General features: G+C 46.4%; 2 protein-coding genes across 2 annotated transcripts in view; one reads left to right on the forward strand and one right to left on the reverse strand.

Annotated features, from left to right (window-relative positions):
- The first annotated feature begins 1479 nt into the window (after window positions 1-1479).
- urod (uroporphyrinogen decarboxylase) lies at window positions 1480-7084 on the forward strand. The gene is made up of 10 exons (XM_062987663.1): window positions 1480-1582; window positions 2796-2908; window positions 3630-3709; window positions 3792-3854; window positions 3966-4163; window positions 4296-4457; window positions 5233-5370; window positions 5474-5574; window positions 6442-6508; window positions 6694-7084. Exons 1-10 carry the CDS (start codon window positions 1557-1559, stop codon window positions 6856-6858), a joined length of 1113 nt encoding a protein of 370 aa, XP_062843733.1. The 5' UTR covers window positions 1480-1556; the 3' UTR covers window positions 6859-7084.
- Window positions 7085-10145: 3061 nt separating this feature from the next.
- zswim5 (zinc finger, SWIM-type containing 5) overlaps window positions 10146-17635 on the reverse strand; it is a 42351-nt gene continuing 34861 nt past the window's right edge. Inside the window, exons 9-14 of the mRNA XM_062987556.1 lie at window positions 16888-17145; window positions 16631-16766; window positions 16374-16531; window positions 16122-16285; window positions 15959-16040; window positions 10146-15865 (exon numbers count right to left, since the gene is read on the reverse strand). Coding sequence (XP_062843626.1) covers window positions 15003-15865; window positions 15959-16040; window positions 16122-16285; window positions 16374-16531; window positions 16631-16766; window positions 16888-17145 — 1661 coding nt within the window. The 3' untranslated portion in view covers window positions 10146-15002. The remainder of the gene's footprint in view (window positions 15866-15958; window positions 16041-16121; window positions 16286-16373; window positions 16532-16630; window positions 16767-16887; window positions 17146-17635) is intronic.

Here is a 17635-nt window from a genome sequence, read left to right on the forward strand (position 1 = left end):
ACTGTTCAGTGCCTTATTTTAAACACATTCCCACAACATTCACTTACATTCGGTATCCTGGTCAGGGTCTTGGTGAATACAGATATGGCAGGAACACTCTCTATACAAAGGCGCCAGTCCATCGCAGGTCCATCGGTGCCAAACTCATCACAGGCAGTGCTTGTGGTCGCAGATTAACCACCGTTGTATTGGTGTAGTGAGTCAATGAATGATTTGTTAGCAAATGATAATGTGGAATTAGTGCCACATGCCATAAAGTTAATAATAATAATAATATTAATAATATAAATAAGTTAAATAACATTGTAGAGAATAATCTAAGTTGATTTCTGTGTATTTATGTGCATTATTTACAAAGGTCAGTAATGAACCGTTAAGGGCGCTCAGGTGATTAGCATGTTTAGCTTAGCACTTGTAATACACAGTTGGCTATAGGCTAACGTTTCTAGATTCTGGATTCTGGACTGGTTCTGCTCACCGTGTTTATGTTCATCTTACAGTTCTACATTACTGCCCTGTTTACTACGTTACACTGTGTTTAATTCTATTAAACATTAAGACTTGTTAGTATGAGCTCAACCGTCCACTTGATGATCGTTTCCAATTTCAAACCTTTCAAACCTGACAGCATACAGGATATATGTGATCATGGGGGGTACACATACTTTTGACCCATACTTTTGACCCATACTCTTATGGGTTCTAATACCATACATGATAGTAAATGTACAGAATAAACTTGTGACAGAGATCGATTGGTACCCAGTCAACTATGTAGCTCTGCACTGCGCCCATTTGTTACCGGGGAGCACAGGAACCACCGCGACTCTGACCAGGATGGGTCGTGACTAATGATACATGAATGAGTTACATGAATACAAGGTAAATCCATCCACCTTTGGTAGATGGAGCACAGCTGTTTTAAGGAGTGCTGCACATCAGTATGGGTCCTGAAGACCTGGGCTCGATTCTTGCTATCTGCATGAGGTTTGGCATGTTCTCCTTTACCCTCGCATGCGTGTACATTCTTATAAAAACGTGCAAAAGGTGGATTGGCTTACACATTGCTACTAAGTGTGAATGAGTGTGTGTGTCAGTGTGTGTGATGCCCGGAGGTGGATTGGCACGCCGTTCTGAGTTTGGTGTATATCTGTATTGCGCGCAGTGGCACAGGACCCACCGCAACTTTGACCATTTTGATGTTGAGTTGAAAAACGCGACCCTGACCAGGACTGAATCTAGCGGCGTCTATCCGAAAGCCATGACAGCTATCTCCGCCCACTTACTGTCACGTGTTCGATTCAGCATGACCGCATCACTGCGCATGTGCATGGGATGTTGCTTGCGTCTCAAAACGCTTTCTCAGAGTTAAGAAGTGCCCTAAGTAGGGTTTAACACGCTGCGTATAATGTAGTGCACATGTAGGGATCAAGGAGGGATTTAGGATGGATCAGGGTTATAGGGTGAGTTGCTGTAGTTGTGTAAAGTGAAGCTGTTGTGCAGATCATCCGTTCATTCAGACCGCGTTGACCTACCGAGCTCCAAACTGCCTGACCATGGTGGACCAAGACGATCTGATCCTGTAAGTTCACATTTCAGTCTCTTGTTGCTTTGTGTGTGATTTTTTTTTTTTAATTAAAATGTACATAAAATGCGTCATGTTTTCAACACCCATGCATGAAGGTTCATTTCTATTGATCTGGTTGATTAATTAATATTAATTATTAATATTTTCATTAATAGTTTAGTATTAAATGTGTATTTCCTTTAATGTGGCTTGACGTGGAAATGTATTCTGTAACGTTTCGTGTGTCAAGTGCACTAAATGGACAAAAGTATTGGGACACCCCTTGTAATTTTTTAATTCATGTATGTAAACCAAAACAATTAATAACAGGTGTAATAAATCAGTCATATAAAAGAAATTATATTCTTAGGGAAGGTCATTTTTTGTTCCAGCATTCTCTATAAAGAAACTCCAGTGGCCTGCACAGAGGTTCACTGAACAGCTTTGGAATGAATTGGAACATCGACTGAGACTTTCTTGACCAACATTAGTGCCCAGCCATACAAATGCTGATCTTTTGACTGAACGGGGACAAATTCCCGTACTCAGACATGCTGTTGTTCTAGCTGAAAAGATCACACAGAGGTCACTTTTATTATTATTATTATTATTATTATTATTATTGTTGTTTTTTCAATTAGGGTGTCGGACAAGCTCATGGTCAGGTGTCCCAATACTTTTGGCCACATAGTGTACCTTTCTGATTAAGGTGGCTTTTATTTCGTGGCTCGACTCCCACCTGATCACACCATGGACCAGCAGGCCGTTATTTCTGTGTTGTCAGACCATCTTATCTCCCCGCTGCACGTACACCCTTACAGAGGGAGGGGCGGCTAATGGGGGGTGAGAAAAACCGCTGGGGCTGTAAGAGGATCACTCGGGCGTTTTTTAAAACCCAATAAGCACCCCCTTCGTCCATGGAAAGGAAACGGCATCTGGACGCCTCTCATAGAATAGAAGGGTCAGCCATTGTACGGCACCCCGGGAGCAGAGAGGGTTAAGGGCCTTGCTCAAGGGCCCAAAAGTGGCTGCATGGCAGAGCTGGGATTCGAACTCTCAGTCCTTCAGTTGATAGCCTAAGGCTCTACCCGTTAGGCCACCACTGTCCCGTCATTCATAATTCATGAGTTCAGGTCTTTCATAAACACTCGTCTCCAAATTGTCTATCTATGGAACCTTTCCTGTCCCAGCGCGACTGTTCCTCTGTTCACATGGTCTTGATTTTCAGCCCTAAAGACTTCCCGGAGCTCAAAAACGCCACGTTTCTGCGGGCAGCTCGGGGCGAAGAGGTCGACCATGTTCCCGTGTGGTGCATGCGGCAAGCAGGGCGCTACCTACCAGGTATGTGTGTTCTGGTTTGTTTTTATTTGATCATCAGGATCTCCACAAACAATTGTTTGCCTGTACAGAGCACATGGAACAACGGTCTCTGTCTCAAGGTCACTGAAAAACCCAAACCAGCATTGTAAAGCTGGGATCTAATCTAAGATCCACCTAAAACTGGCCCCACATGATTCGGACGTCCTTCTACAACTCGGCTGCACAGAAATACAGCAATCAGAGATGGAACTCTGTTAGTTGCCTCAAGTTGTGATAAAAAGCCCATAGAAAAGTTTCATGTCGTTTATTGTCAATAGCATAACACAGTTAGAGACAGCCATCAGTGTTATAAACTACATCATATATGCTTACAACTTTGTGGTAACAGTTTGGGGAAGGCCCAGTTCTGCTCCTGTGCTCAAAGCAAGGTGTATAAAGGCCTGATTTCACATTGGCTTGGTGTTTGGAACTCAAGTGGCCTGCACAGAGCCCTGACATTAAAAGGCATCAAGTGCTCTTTTAACAAAATGGGCACAAATTCCCACAGACACCCTGTGAAATCTTGGATAAAGCCTTCGCACGAGCTATGTGGGCCAAAGTTTATATTTATGCACATGGTTTGGAATGGAATATACTCATTCTAAACTCATTACCAGGTGTCCATATACTTTTGGTCATATGCATGTAGACATACACGTTGAATGCTAATGTTAGTTGGCTAACGTCATGTTGTTTATTATAGAATTCAGGGAGTCCAGGGCAGGGAAGGACTTTTTCGAGACGTGTCGTTCTCCAGAAGCCTGCTGTGAGCTGACGCTACAGGTTAGCATCGTAACCGCGTCTTTAGCGCTACTGAACTAAATGCTATTCGCGCTGATACTCATCTGTTTCTTCGCCCTCGCAGCCACTGAGACGCTTCCCGTTCGATGCTGCTATCATCTTCTCAGACATCCTGGTGGTTCCTCAGGTAAGAAGATAAAAAAGCATCTGAACACAGTTTAAAACCACACACACACACACACACACACACACACACGAATCAGCTCCGTTACCTGTTACCTGTGTGTTATGCGTGTAGGCTTTGGGCATGGAGGTCCAGATGGTCGCTGGGAAGGGTCCCACGTTCCCCGAACCCCTGAAGGAGCCGGACGATCTGCAGAGACTCGGCGCCAAAGTGGACGTGGCGTCCGAGCTCGGCTACGTGTTCAGAGCCATCACGCTGACCCGCCACAAACTGGAGGGCAGAGTTCCTCTCATCGGCTTCAGCGGAGCACCGGTGAGTGGACGGACCTGACCGGATCGGGGAGGGTTTGATCTTACCCTTGGATCACTGACCCGGTCAGAAAGTGCACGTATTCCACGTCATTATGACCGAACCCTGACGCTCGACGTGCTTCTGTGTGTCCAGTGGACTCTGATGTCCTACATGATCGAGGGTGGAGGCTCCACGACCCACTCGAAGGCCAAGCGCTGGCTGTACAGACACCCCGAGGCCAGCCACACGCTCCTGAAGAGGCTCACCGACGTCATCGTGGAGTACCTGGTGGGACAGGTGAACGCCGGAGCTCAGGTGAGTCCCAACACAGAGCTTTGCTAGACATTCTGTTCAGAAAACCATGGCAGCTCTTCTGGAACAGGATTCCACTAGATTTTGGACTGTGTCTGTGAGAATTTGTGTCCGTTTAGTAAGAAAACACATTTATGAGGTCAGGTAGTGACGTTACCCCTACAGCGCTGCTAAAATCCATCAGCTTGGTTGTAAAACTTGCTGTCTGTGCAACCGAGGGGGCAATTATTTTTTCATAAGGGTGATATGGGTGTTGAATAACTTGTGCCCTAAATTAAAAATGAAATTCTGCTTCACAAAACACGCTATGATGTGTCGAGAGGGATTAAGTAAACGAGAAAACAAACAAGTCTGTGTTCGCCTGTGATGGATTGGTGCCTTTGTGTTCAGTGTTTCAGGGTGACTCCTCACCCCCTGCGACCTTGATCGGGATTACACGCCTAGTGCGAACGGGTAAATGAACGATCAAATGAGTTTTACTGTTAAAAACCTGAACATGACCAGGGATTAACATGGCAGCAGCTTTCACTCTTTTGGAACTGGATTCCACTAGATTTTGGACTGTGTCTGTGAGAATTTGTGTCCATTTAGTAAAATAAATCACATCTGTGAAGTCAGATACTGAGGTGACCCCTACAGGGCTGCTAAAATCAAGTTGGGGGATCAGGAAAGGGTGTGATTACTTTTTCACGGCGGTTGATTACGCTAGCTTGGCCGTAGACACCAGTCGCTGGCTCGTCTGCACTAGCGTGTATTCACAGTGCCGTGTGTTCGCCAGGCTCTGCAGGTGTTCGAATCCCACGCCGGTTGTTTGGGTCCGACGGAGTTTAAGGAGTTCGCTCTGCCCTACCTGAGGGACATCGGACGCCGAGTAAAGGACAGGCTGAAGGAGTCCGGACTGGAGAACGTACCAATGGTGAGCGCACCTACGACGTGAAGACTCTGTATTAGTAAAGTTCTGCACTGTATCGGAAGCACCACCAGGAGGCAGCATGGCGTAACTTTTATTTCTCTATTAGATCGTATTTGCGAAGGACGGTCACTACGCTCTGGAGGACCTCTCCCAGTCCCATTATGAGGTGGTGGGTTTGGACTGGACCATCGATCCACGTCTGGCACGGTGAGTTCGACCAGCTTCATGATGACAAAAGTATCTGGACGCCCCTTTTAATTTTTGTTTAAAAGTGTGTTTTGGCCACAGCAGTCGGTAACAGGTGTAATAAATCAAGTATTTAATATAAAGGGAATAATATGCTTCCAATTTGCAGAAGCAGTTTAGTTTAGGGAAGGCCCTTTCCTGTCTGTACCTGCACGACTGCACCCCTGCGCACAAAGACCTACCTCAGCCCCACTCAACAGCTTCGGAAAGAACCGGAACATCAGCTACTCACTCACTCACTGTCTTAACCGCTTATCCAGTCAGGGTCACGGGGGGAGTGCTGGAGCCTATCCCAGCTTTTCAATGGGCACAAGGCACACAGTAACACCCTGGATGGGTACACACACACACCCATTCACCTATAGGGCAATTCAGTGTCTCCAATTAACCTGACTGCATGTGTTTGGACTGTGGGAGTAAACCGGAGCTCCCGGAGGAAACACACACAGACACGGGGAGAACATGCAAACTCCGCACAGAAAAGGGGATCGAACCCAGGACCTTCTTGCTGTGAGGCGACAGTGCTACCCACTTAGCCACCGTGCCGCCGGAACATCAACTAATGCTTTACAAATGCTACTAAATGGGCACAAATTCCCACAGACTTACTTCAAAGAAGAGCGGCTGTTATTAAAGCTGAAAAGATCACACACAGGTCACTCTATTTTGATACGGTTCGTTTTTTAGAACGTGGCGTCCGACAAGCTCATGCTCAGGTGTCCAGATACTTTTGGTCGTATGTTGAATATCACATGTAGTGGGTTTGATGTTCTGGTAAGCGTTCCTGCTTGTGGTGTTTAGTACTGAGTGTTTGCACGTGTTTGACAGGGCGAAGACCGGAGGACGGGTCAGTCTGCAGGGTAACATGGACCCCTGTGCACTCTACGCCACTAAGGTGAGATCGAGCGAGTACTCGCACATCTACTTTTTGTGATGTCATAACATCAGAACCACCCCAGAACACTTGAAACGGCTACTAGGCATTTCGTGGAGGCAGGGGGTCATAATATTTTGGCCATCCACGAAATGTGTGCGTATTAACCAACAACAAGCCTGTACTGTGTGTGTGTGTTTGTGTAGGAGCGCATTTCCGTGATCGTGAAGACCATGCTGGAGGCTTTCGGGACCCGAGGCTACATCGCCAACCTCGGGCACGGCTTGTACCCCGACATGGACCCGGAGAGCGTGGGCGCCTTCGTGGAGGCCGTGCACACACACTCCCGCCGCCTACTCAACCGCAAATGATCAGCGGAACCTTCTGGAGAACCTGGAACGAGCACACGAGAGCCGGATCACCAGCACTGAGAGATTATTTATTATAGTAGCGTCCGCCAATCATTCCGTACGTACAGAACCGGTCGTTTTGTTTTTACTGGTGCACAGAAGAAAATAAACTGGTTTGCATGGTGTTTGTGGTCGATGATGAATGATTGATTATTAGAAAATAAAAATTAAAAATTGATTATGAAAAGTGTCTTTTTATTGGCTCTATTTATACGTTTAAAAGAAAGAAACGTGCGGCCAAAAGTATATGGACACCCCTGTATTTTTTAGCTGTAGGCTTGTCAGTCAGATGTATTCTTGGCTGGTGTGTAAAATCAATACTGTAAAATAACTGATATGCTTTTAACTTTGTGGGAACAGTTTAGGGAAGGATCTCCTCTGGGCTCACAGCATTGGGATGAATTGGAACGTCTGTTGTGAGCCAGGTCTTCAGTTCATGACCTCAGAGATGTGATTTTAAATGAATAAGCTTAAACCTTTGTGGAGCTTTTATGGCTTTGGAATCAGATCCAACATGCTTGTGGTGGGGTGTCTGATTACTTTTGGCCATATAGTGTATAAAGGGATTTTTCCTGGTAGACAATGACTGACTGACACGTTGATTTAGGGTTACAGGAACATTTCTGACGTTTGCCTTTTTTGGTTTGAACCGAAACATATGGGAGCTATATGTTTAGAAAAAACTAAAGAAACTAATTAAATTAAACCACACATTTTAGTGGTTTAGTATTTAGTTAATACAAAGTTATTAAACACCCATATTACCTTTTTAAGAACACAAACACAGAGATATACACACACACACACACACACACAAGAACACAAACAGACACACACAAGAACACAAAGATACAAGAACACAGAGATACACACACATACACAAGAACACAAACAGAGATACACACACACACACACACAAGAACACACACAGATACACACACACGAACACAGAGATACACACACACACATGAACACAAACAGATATACACACACAAGAACACAAAGATACAAGAACACAGAGATACACACACATACACAAGAACACAAACACAGAGATACACACACACACACAAGAACACACACAGAGATACACACACATACAAGAACACAGATACACACACACACAAGAACACACACACACAAGAACACAAACAGATACACACACAAGAACACAAAGATACAAGAACACAGAGATACACACACATACACAAGAACACAAAGATACAAGAACACAGAGATACACACACACACAAGAACACAAACAGATACACACACAAGAACACAAAGATACAAGAACACAGAGATACACACACATACACAAGAACACAAAGATACAAGAACACAGAGATACACACACACACAAGAACACACAGAGATACACACACACACACAAGAACACACACACATGAACACAAACAGATATACACACACAAGAACACAAAGATACAAGAACACAGAGATACACACACATACACAAGAACACAAACACAGAGATACACACACACACAAGAACACACACAGAGATACACACATACAAGAACACAGATACACACACACAAGAACACAGAGATACACACACACAAGAACACAAACAGATACACACACACAAGAACACAAAGATACAAGAACACAGAGATACACACACATACACAAGAACACAAACAGATACACACACACAAGAACACACACAGATACACACAGGAACACATACACACACAGATACACACACATATACAAGAACACACACACAGATACACACAAGAACGTGCACACACACAAGAAAACAAACACAGAGATACACACACACACACACACACAAACAGATAAATTGTGAGCTGTCTCCAGGGCCCCTTGACGTGTATTTAATTGCAGCGTTGACTCCTCACCGGACTCCCTCAGCTCTCCTCTCAGGACCCTGGAGGACGAGGAGACGGGTGGACGTCCCTCCGCTTCACTCACAATCTCTCCCAAAATCAGTCGAGCCGAAAATCCAATCAGCCTCGGCACACACCGGGCCGTACATCATCCGTCAGGCCTCGACACTCTCCGCTTTATCAGCCTCCGAGAACCCGACCTCTGATCGATTCCAAACACCAGAGCACCGGGACTGCAGGGAGTCGGAGCCGAGCTCGGACGCGGCCCCATCGCTTCTAAAAATAGTGGTGCATGAGGAGGACGAGGCGGGTCCTCGAGGGAGTGAGCGATGGAGAAACGGAGTGGGTTTGGAGTCTGAGGTGAAACGAGGATCCGCGGTGACGTCAACACGGACACAAAACCTGTGCATTATTCTCACTAACCACCTCAGTCTGGTCAGAGTCACATTGGGTCCAGGGACACTTAAAAGCACTCCTACACACAAGAACACACACACACAAGACAGAAACACACAATATACATATAGAGAAATATACACAATACACACAAACAAAAACACACAAGACAGAAACACACACACACAATAGAAATGTACACAACACACACACAGAACACAAACACACACACAAGAACAAAAACACACACAACATACATATAGAGAAATATACACAACACACACACAGAACACACACACACACACAACAGCCAAGACAGAAACACACACAAGAACAAAAACACACAAGACAGAAACACACACACACAACATACATATAGAGAAATATACACAACAAACACACACACACACACACACACACACAACAGCCAAGACAGAAACACACACAAGAACAAAAACACACAAGACAGAAACACACAACACACACAGAACACAAACACACACACATAACAGCCAAGACAGAAACACACACAGAACACACACACACACACACACACAATACACAGACAAGACCATAAAAAACACACACAAGACAAACACACAAGACCACAATCACATACAGGACACAAACACACACTGTTTGTTGTTCAGCTTAGCAGACATTATTATTACTGTGGTCTATAAATATAAAGAACCACCTATTGAGAAGTTGTTATGAACTTTTTCCCATTTATCTCTTAATTTAGTCATTTCCGATTCCTGACTGTGATGTAAACATGGACTGCCTGATCGCCACACACCACCGTGATACGCTCCAAATCTGCGGCCGCCTCCTATCACCTTCATGTGACTCCCCAGGGCCGGTCCCGGACACCCCGTCCGACCTCCCCTCCCTCTGTGTGGACGCCCGGCCGGTTTCTGAAGCGTTAAACACGATGAGCTGTGATCTGATCTGATCGCAAGCATGAAGAGACTTGAGACGTGTTTCACACTTTATTCATAGAAAAGCACTGAAATTCAACACAAATCATATAAAATGGTAGTAGCATTACATAAATAGTAATAAATTTTTGTTTATAGACATTAGCTCAAGAGGTTGCACAAAAAAACAAACCCAAAAAAAAAGTCTGGAACTATACTTTTGTGGCAACAAATACTGGATACCTTTTTCATAATTCAGTAGCACGGAGAGAGGTGACCAACACTTTTATTCCCTTAAATTAAAAATGAAAGAAGATCAAGAGAAAATAAGAACAGAACTCAAACAGTAGATGAACTAGTGAACAATCTCTACCAGCGATTATTATTATCATCATTATTATTATTATTATTTTCCTTCTAAACTCTAGGGACAGATCAGAACACTGGTACAGTCAACACAGACACGGAGAGAGTCATGGGAGAGAAAAAATTATCAAAATAATCGAAGCCACGGGAGTTCCTTCCGTTCCCGACGCGACGCCGGAACAGCGGGGCGAGGCTACAGAAGACGCTTGATTGGTTCGAGTTTCCGGACCAGGCAGCTACCGTCGTTCCTGCAGAGCTCGGGAAAAGAAACCAAGGCGAATTTCCCCACGTCTGCAAAAATTATAAAAAAAGGAACAGGTCTCTCTGCTCTCCGGATCGGGGTCCGTGTGAGGGTTCAGTTTAGTGGCTGCAGGTTTGAGGAAGGAACCGGGAGAGAACGTTTATATTAAAAAAGCGACTGAAGCTGGAGTGTCCTCGTACGAAGCCGCCATCCACGTGTGTTTGTGATTCACCGAGTGACCGTCCAAGGACCGACCAAGGTCCTCGTTCACGTGATCAGTCCAAGCGTGTTCCGATATTCAGCGTCTCTAAATAATAATATCTAAATATTTACTGAGCCGAAGGAGGCCGAGGAAGCTGCAATTTCTGGTTAAGTGAAACTAAACTGTTGTCTGCTTAGATCTCCCATAATTCTCCCTCAATAAGGGCAAGCCATAGCCTAGTGGGTAAGGTACTGGACTAGTAATCAGAAGGTCGCTGGTTCAAGCCCCACCACTGCCAGGTTGCTGCTGTTGGGCCCCTGAGCAAGGCCCTTAACCCTCAATTGCTCAGACTGTATACTGTAACTGTAATGTAAGTCCTTTTGGATAAAGCCGTTCACCCAAGAAAAGCTGGACAAAACTGGTCAACGAAACAAGCTTGGAATTTATATTTAATTAAATCTATTATAACTAAATACAGGAGGGTATTAGCCCACTACTGCTGAGATCTGGGGGATTCAGGGTTCGAATCTCAGTGATGCTATCAACCAACTGGGCGTCTGCACAGACGAGATCGCCTAATTTCTCAAGAGAGGTGAACGAAACAAGCTTGGAATTACTATGCTTAATTAAATCTAGTATAACTAAATACAGGAGGGCGCTCGGGTGCTACTGCTGAGATCTGGGGGATCCAGGGTTCTAATCTCAGCTGTGCTATCAACCAATCAGGCATCTGCACGGACGTGATCGACTCATTTCTGAGGAGAGGTGGCCGAAACAGCGTAGTTGTTGGCAGGTGCACTCGTTGGTTGCGATCTCAGTGCAGGTCACAAGCCCGGATAAAAATAGGAGGGTGCGTGAGGAAGGGCTTAAAGCCTAAAAACCACCGTGGTGACGCCAAATGTAAAACTGTCGTGTTGTGGTTTTAATAATGTAGCTGCTTTACAAGGTCTAAAAGTTGTGTAGGATGATTTTGCACAAATAATAAGAATCTGTGAGAAACGAACAATAACGTGAATAACTTCGCTGTCGTATCACCCATAAATTAATTGTAATAGGGTGTAAACTAGAACTAACAAGAGACCGAATTTCACCCTTATGAAACTTCAATGACGTCTGATATCGGAACATGCCCAGCTGAACCTGGCAACCACTCGGCAATCCCACCTTTCCCGACTCTTCCATACAACGTTCAGGCTTCAGGAGACGTCCACGAATCAGTCGAAAGGCAAAAGTCCGTCCCAGTTTGCAGCATGTCGACCCCCCCCCCGACACGACAGTCCACTCCGAAGAGGATTCAATTTAATAATAAAAAAAAAAAAAAACAGGAAGTGGTTCTGCATAGTCGGCTCATCAGCGGCCGTTCTTCCTTTTCTTCCTTTCTTTCCTTTTTTTTTTTTTTAAGTCTTTACGCTTTACAAGCTTCTGTTTTAATAAAAACCCACCGAAAAACGAGAAGAAACCAGAGAAGAAATGAAGAAGTTCACAGGTGCACCTGAGAAATGTTTGTTTAAAGTCTTTCTGCTGTCACATTTCCAGCCCGCGACAAATTCAAGTATCCGAAAAATAAAAACCAAAAAGAAACAAAACAAGAAACAAACAAACAAGTAAGGAAAAAAACCCCATACAGTCATCATAAATAATTATAACTTTACAATCTTTTGAATTGACACCTTTAATATTTACAATATCTTAAATGCTTATGCTACTATTTTTTTTGTTTCGTTTCTTTAAGTGATTTCCCTGAGAACTGAGTCGAGCGTTTTGTCCTTTTCTCTCCGCTTTCCTTCCGCCGCGAACCCGCCGAGTGCGTTCTACGAGTGGGGGAGACCGGTGGGCACTTCGCGAGGGCGGCGTCGTGTGGAATGTGGACAAAATTACGTGTTTTGTTGATTTGTGGATTTTCTATCAAAGACCAAATTGAAGTGAAGTGAAGTGAATGCTGGGTGAATATAAATGCTAATCTGGGTTTAGCGTGACGGGGGCGGGTTTACAGAAGTGCTCGTATTATAATGCTACAGCTACTAGTAAAACGAAGCTAATTTTTACGTTCTGTACTTTCACACCGAGAACACAGCAGATACGTGAGTGTGCGCCAATAATTGCCAAGAAATCTCAAAATTAATGCCTGATTTGGGACAGGCGTGAGCTATAGAACGTGTCTAATTATATTTTGTCATTTTTAATAAACGCACCACAGTTCTGCTCACCAAACAACATTCGGACCAAATTTGGAATCGCTCTGGGGAGAAAGCCGTCTCTTCGATAGTAAAATATATCGTAATAACGTCGTAATCCATGCTTGCATAAACACGCCTAACTTTAGAATAGCTGTCCACCTTTTTCCTCCCCCACCAAAATAAAAACTGGGAAGAACCATTTTTCAATCCCTTAATTAAGAAATAATGAGTAATAAATAAAGTTTGAGTTCAGGCGGAGAAGGAAACGACTTTTTGTTCTCAGGTGTGAAACTGTGACTCTCACTAACTATTTATAAATGTTTATATATATTAACCAAGGTCTGGGGTTCTTAGTTTGGCTATTTATCGATTTATAGTTCGGTTTCCTGTCAAAAATAACTGTACGTAAATGCACTGAGAATTTTGCATGTGCACAAATCTGAATATCGTAACAGATTTAATAATATTACAACCACGTAGCTCAAATCATCAGATTGGTATTTTGAAAATTGTATTCGTAAATCCACCACGTCACCGCGATCGTAGTTTAGCTTTTGGAAGCACAATCTCGCTTTTATTTATTCTTTTATTTGGGTTTAATGCCATATTTAACACATATGTGTCATTTAATGGCAAGAAATAGGCATTATGTTTCTGTCTATTATATATTTTTGTTAATGCATTTCTCCCGACTTTTTAGCGCGTCCAATTTCCCAATTGCGTCACGCTTCCCTTCCGCTAATGCCGACCCCCGCTCTGATTTGAGGAGAACGAAGCTAACCCACGCCCCCTTCGACACGTGGGCAGCAGCCGTATGCATCTCATCACCTACACTTGTGTACGGAGAGACGCACCCTGATCCGCACTCTTTTCCCACCTCTGTGCAGGTGCCATCAACCAGCCAGCAGAGGTCGTAGTTGCATCAGTTACGAGGAGTCCCTATCCGGCTTAGTATCCCACCCCTGTATGAACAACAGGCCAATCGTTGTTCATGTGGCCGCTCAGCCCAGCCGGATGGCAGAGCTGAGACTCGATACGATGTATTTGAGATCCCAGCTCTGGTATGCTAGTGTGTTTTTACCACTGCGCCACTTGAACGGCATCAATCCCGCTTTTAAATCATGAACCTTAAGTAATTAAAACCTCATTTTATGAAAACAAATCACAATAATTACTTTAATGCCACGTTTAACGTTAGGGGCGAGACCTCACAGAGCGCCGGCGCCTCAACCGGTCAGCAGAGGCCACACTTACACCAACAATGGTCCGAGTTTTAGTCATCACACAGCCAATCAGGTGATAGCAGAACTAAGATTCGAACTGGAGCGCTCGAAGTCTTATGGACTACAGACTACTGAAATCAGACTAGAGATTCATCATGATCTGTGCCGATTTCTCGGTTGCACTGAGGTACGATTATGTTTAGTTTGACAGGAAATCGTTCACATAGGAAACGAAAATTCTAAGAGAGAGAAGTGAGGTGTCGTCTTCGCCCCCGTTAAAGCTGTTTCTTAATACGACTGAGGTATGCCCGTAACACTGCATGTAAGTGTGTGTGTGTGCGTGTGTATTGTTTATTATTATTCGGAATGACTGGTCTGAGCTCTGCAGCTCCTTGCAGGAAAATAAGGAATAATGAACGACCGCCGATCAAGACGGTCGATGGAAAAGGCTCAAAATGCTCCACCTGTCTTTTGGTTTTTCTTTATGTGCCACTTTGCGACGTGCGTAACGAAATAAAAAGCGAGCGTGAGCCAAAACGAGCGGTCGTTCTGGCCTCCACAGGTGAACGTACTGCAAATCATAACAGACGAAGAAAAATAAATTCACAATTCAGATTCAGACTGACAGGAATATACAGGAGGAAATAATAATAATGCCTTAAATAAACCAGGAGGGAGTGTTTGTGTCTGTTTTTATTTTGATCCGTCAGCCGAAACGCTCCCGGACGAGCATCATGAGCTTCTTCTTGCCCTTGTAGATCTGCTTGAGGTTATCGATAAACTGGGCGAACTGCACGTGGCCGTCGTGTGCCATCAGGAATGTGTCCCGTGCCTTGCCCAGGAACTCTATAAACTCGCCGTAGTGGCGCGGGCTGATGTGCGTCAGGCGCGAGTGCGTGGTGCTGATGTAGGCGCCGATGGCGGCGTCCAACAGCTGGCGCAGAGGCGCCTTGTCCGTGCTCATCAGCTTCCCCGAGCTGCGGCGTCCGGGAATGCCCGCCAGGCCGGGTGCGGTTACAGTACAGCGCCGCAGGATGTCCGAGAGCACGGTGGCGCAGCGCACGCCCTTCACCACCAAAGGCACCATGGCGCCCAGCTCGTTCTTGCCCAGCGAGTGGCTGAGCGCGCACGCCCACAGGACGTCGTTGATGGCCGGGTGAGTGTCCTGGTTGTACGCCAGGCTGACGTGCGCCATGGCCAACGACGCCAGCTTGAAGGCGCGCAGAGGGTAGCCGCGGTGCTCCATGTACCGCGCGATGGTGAACAGCTGAGCGTGCGTCATGGCCGTCGCGGCGGCGTCCACGGCGATCTGGTAGGCCGTCTCGAAGGCCACGTGCTCCTTCTCGCAGAGCGTCAGCGCCGACAGGGCGCAGTTGGCCGGGTCCTTCATGGCGCACTGCAGGGCCAGCGTGCGGGCGCAGCTGGCCAGCTCCTCGCGCTGACCGTAGTCCAGGCTGAGGCGGAGCGCCGTGCCGTGGGACATGACCGCCGCCGCTACGATGCTCGTGGCCTCCGTGGGAGTGAACAGGGTGTACCAGCTCTGCAGGATGCTCACCAGCGCCCTCAGACCTACAACGAGGAGAGGGAGAGTCAGAGTCAAATTCCCACAGACACACTCCAAACGTCTTTTTATAGCCAGAGGAGATTTTGATTGCTACGTACCGACTTCAGTAGCGCAGGTGACCAGCCAGCGCACCATCTCCCGCCGTCTCCAGTTCAGAGTGGACAGGGTCATTCTCATCACCTAGCGACACCAGACGAGGTTACAGACGAGCCGCGGGCAGCCAAACACTCAACAAAGAGATGAAAACCAAACCGCGCTTACCTGCAGGCCGAGCTCGAGCGCCACGTTGAGCAGGGTGATGTCCGGCGGGTTGTCGGCGGGCGTGGCGATCTTGAAGGCGTCCTGTGCCAGTTTGAAAATGAGCGATGAGGAGTGGATGTTCTTCTGGATGGCCTCCAGGACGGTCCGCAGCCTCAGCATGTCTCCTGCACGACACACGACATACGACACGCTCCGTCAAAACCGCGATCGCTCAGCTAAATCAGCATGAGAAGAAGACGTGATGTGACTCACCCTTGGCTGCGGTCAGCATGGTCGACGCCAGCTCGCACTGCTGGGACTCCAGGTGACCCAGCGTGAACCAGCGTGGGTATCTGCTGGGCACGATGGAGATGCCGTGGTGCGGGTGACCCACGTCACCGGACGGCGCTGTGGACTCCAATACGGGCAGCCTACGACGTAAACCACCACAGGCACAGCATTAAGACACATCACTAGCTTTATATCATGATGCTCCCACCATCGTACTTCACAGAAATTTGAAAACTCACCTCATGGCACGCAGGCCAATCTTGTAGGCCAGATCAGCGTCGTGGGTTAGAAGTGCTGTGAACAGGTACTTGGCGAAGGTGTGCATGGGGACGCTCTCTCGATGGATGACCTCCCCCAGACCACTGAACGGACCACCTACAGGAGCAAAGAACAAGCACTCGAATACCAGGATGTACCAAAATATCAGGAGCGTGCGAACGCAGCATGCTAAAAACAATGTATAGCATGAGTAAGGTGTGTGTGGTGGTGTGTGTACCTTCCAGTAGAAGCATGGCTTGTTTGCGGAGTGTGTGAACCAGCAGCTCGTCCAGCTCCAGCTCCTGCAGCTTGGCCACGATCTGCTCCTCGTTGCGACACACCTTGTCCTGGGCGTACAGTCCTTCGGGCATTAGTCTCTGCTGCCCCATGCCCAAGAGCGCCACCTCCAGCGCCAGGGCCAGATACGACTCGCTGGTGTCCGGACAGCCCCACACGGGCACGTGCTGGTACACCGGAGGCTTGGGCTCTCCCGAATCTGCCAGGGAGAGAAAGCCAGGGAATTAGGGCACACATAAATAGGGCTAGATTGGCCGCACACATTAAGATGTACATGGAACAGTGAGTTCTTTACCAAGGTCAGCTTATGCGGAAAGAAAATCTGTCTGAATGGACTGATATAATTCAAAGCCTGAGTTTGGAGCTGTGGGCGCTTTTTTCTCGTGCAGTAAGCTTATGGCAATGTAAAAATGTGAAGCTTGCTTGACTGTGGACAGTGTCACCCATGTTCAAGCAGCTTTTAATCACACACGCGCTCCAGGGTTCGAATTCAGTGAGCGATGCTATTGGCCGGTCAGGCACCTAAATGGACATGATCGGCTAATGCCCAGTAGGAGGGGGTAGGCAAAAAAGTCAGGCCACTGGGGGATGCACTCTTATTGTCAGTGTGCTCTCAGTGCCAGTCCCATGCCCGTGCAGAAACATGAGGGTATGCTATGGGAGGTGGGGCATTCTAGGGTTCAAATCTC

The sequence above is a fragment of the Trichomycterus rosablanca genome, chromosome 25 (genome assembly GCF_030014385.1).
Source record: "Trichomycterus rosablanca isolate fTriRos1 chromosome 25, fTriRos1.hap1, whole genome shotgun sequence".
Classification (NCBI taxonomy): domain Eukaryota; kingdom Metazoa; phylum Chordata; class Actinopteri; order Siluriformes; family Trichomycteridae; genus Trichomycterus; species Trichomycterus rosablanca.

What these genes read in the sequence shown, in the direction of transcription:
- urod (XM_062987663.1), top strand. Translation starts at nt 1,557, where the DNA reads ATGGTGGACCAAGACGATCTGATCCT. An exon ending in GACTGGAGAACGTACCAATG is followed by an intron (nt 5,371 to 5,473) that starts GTGAGCGCACCT and finishes TTTCTCTATTAG; the next exon opens with ATCGTATTTGCGAAGGACGG. An exon ending in ATCGATCCACGTCTGGCACG is followed by an intron (nt 5,575 to 6,441) that starts GTGAGTTCGACC and finishes CGTGTTTGACAG; the next exon opens with GGCGAAGACCGGAGGACGGG.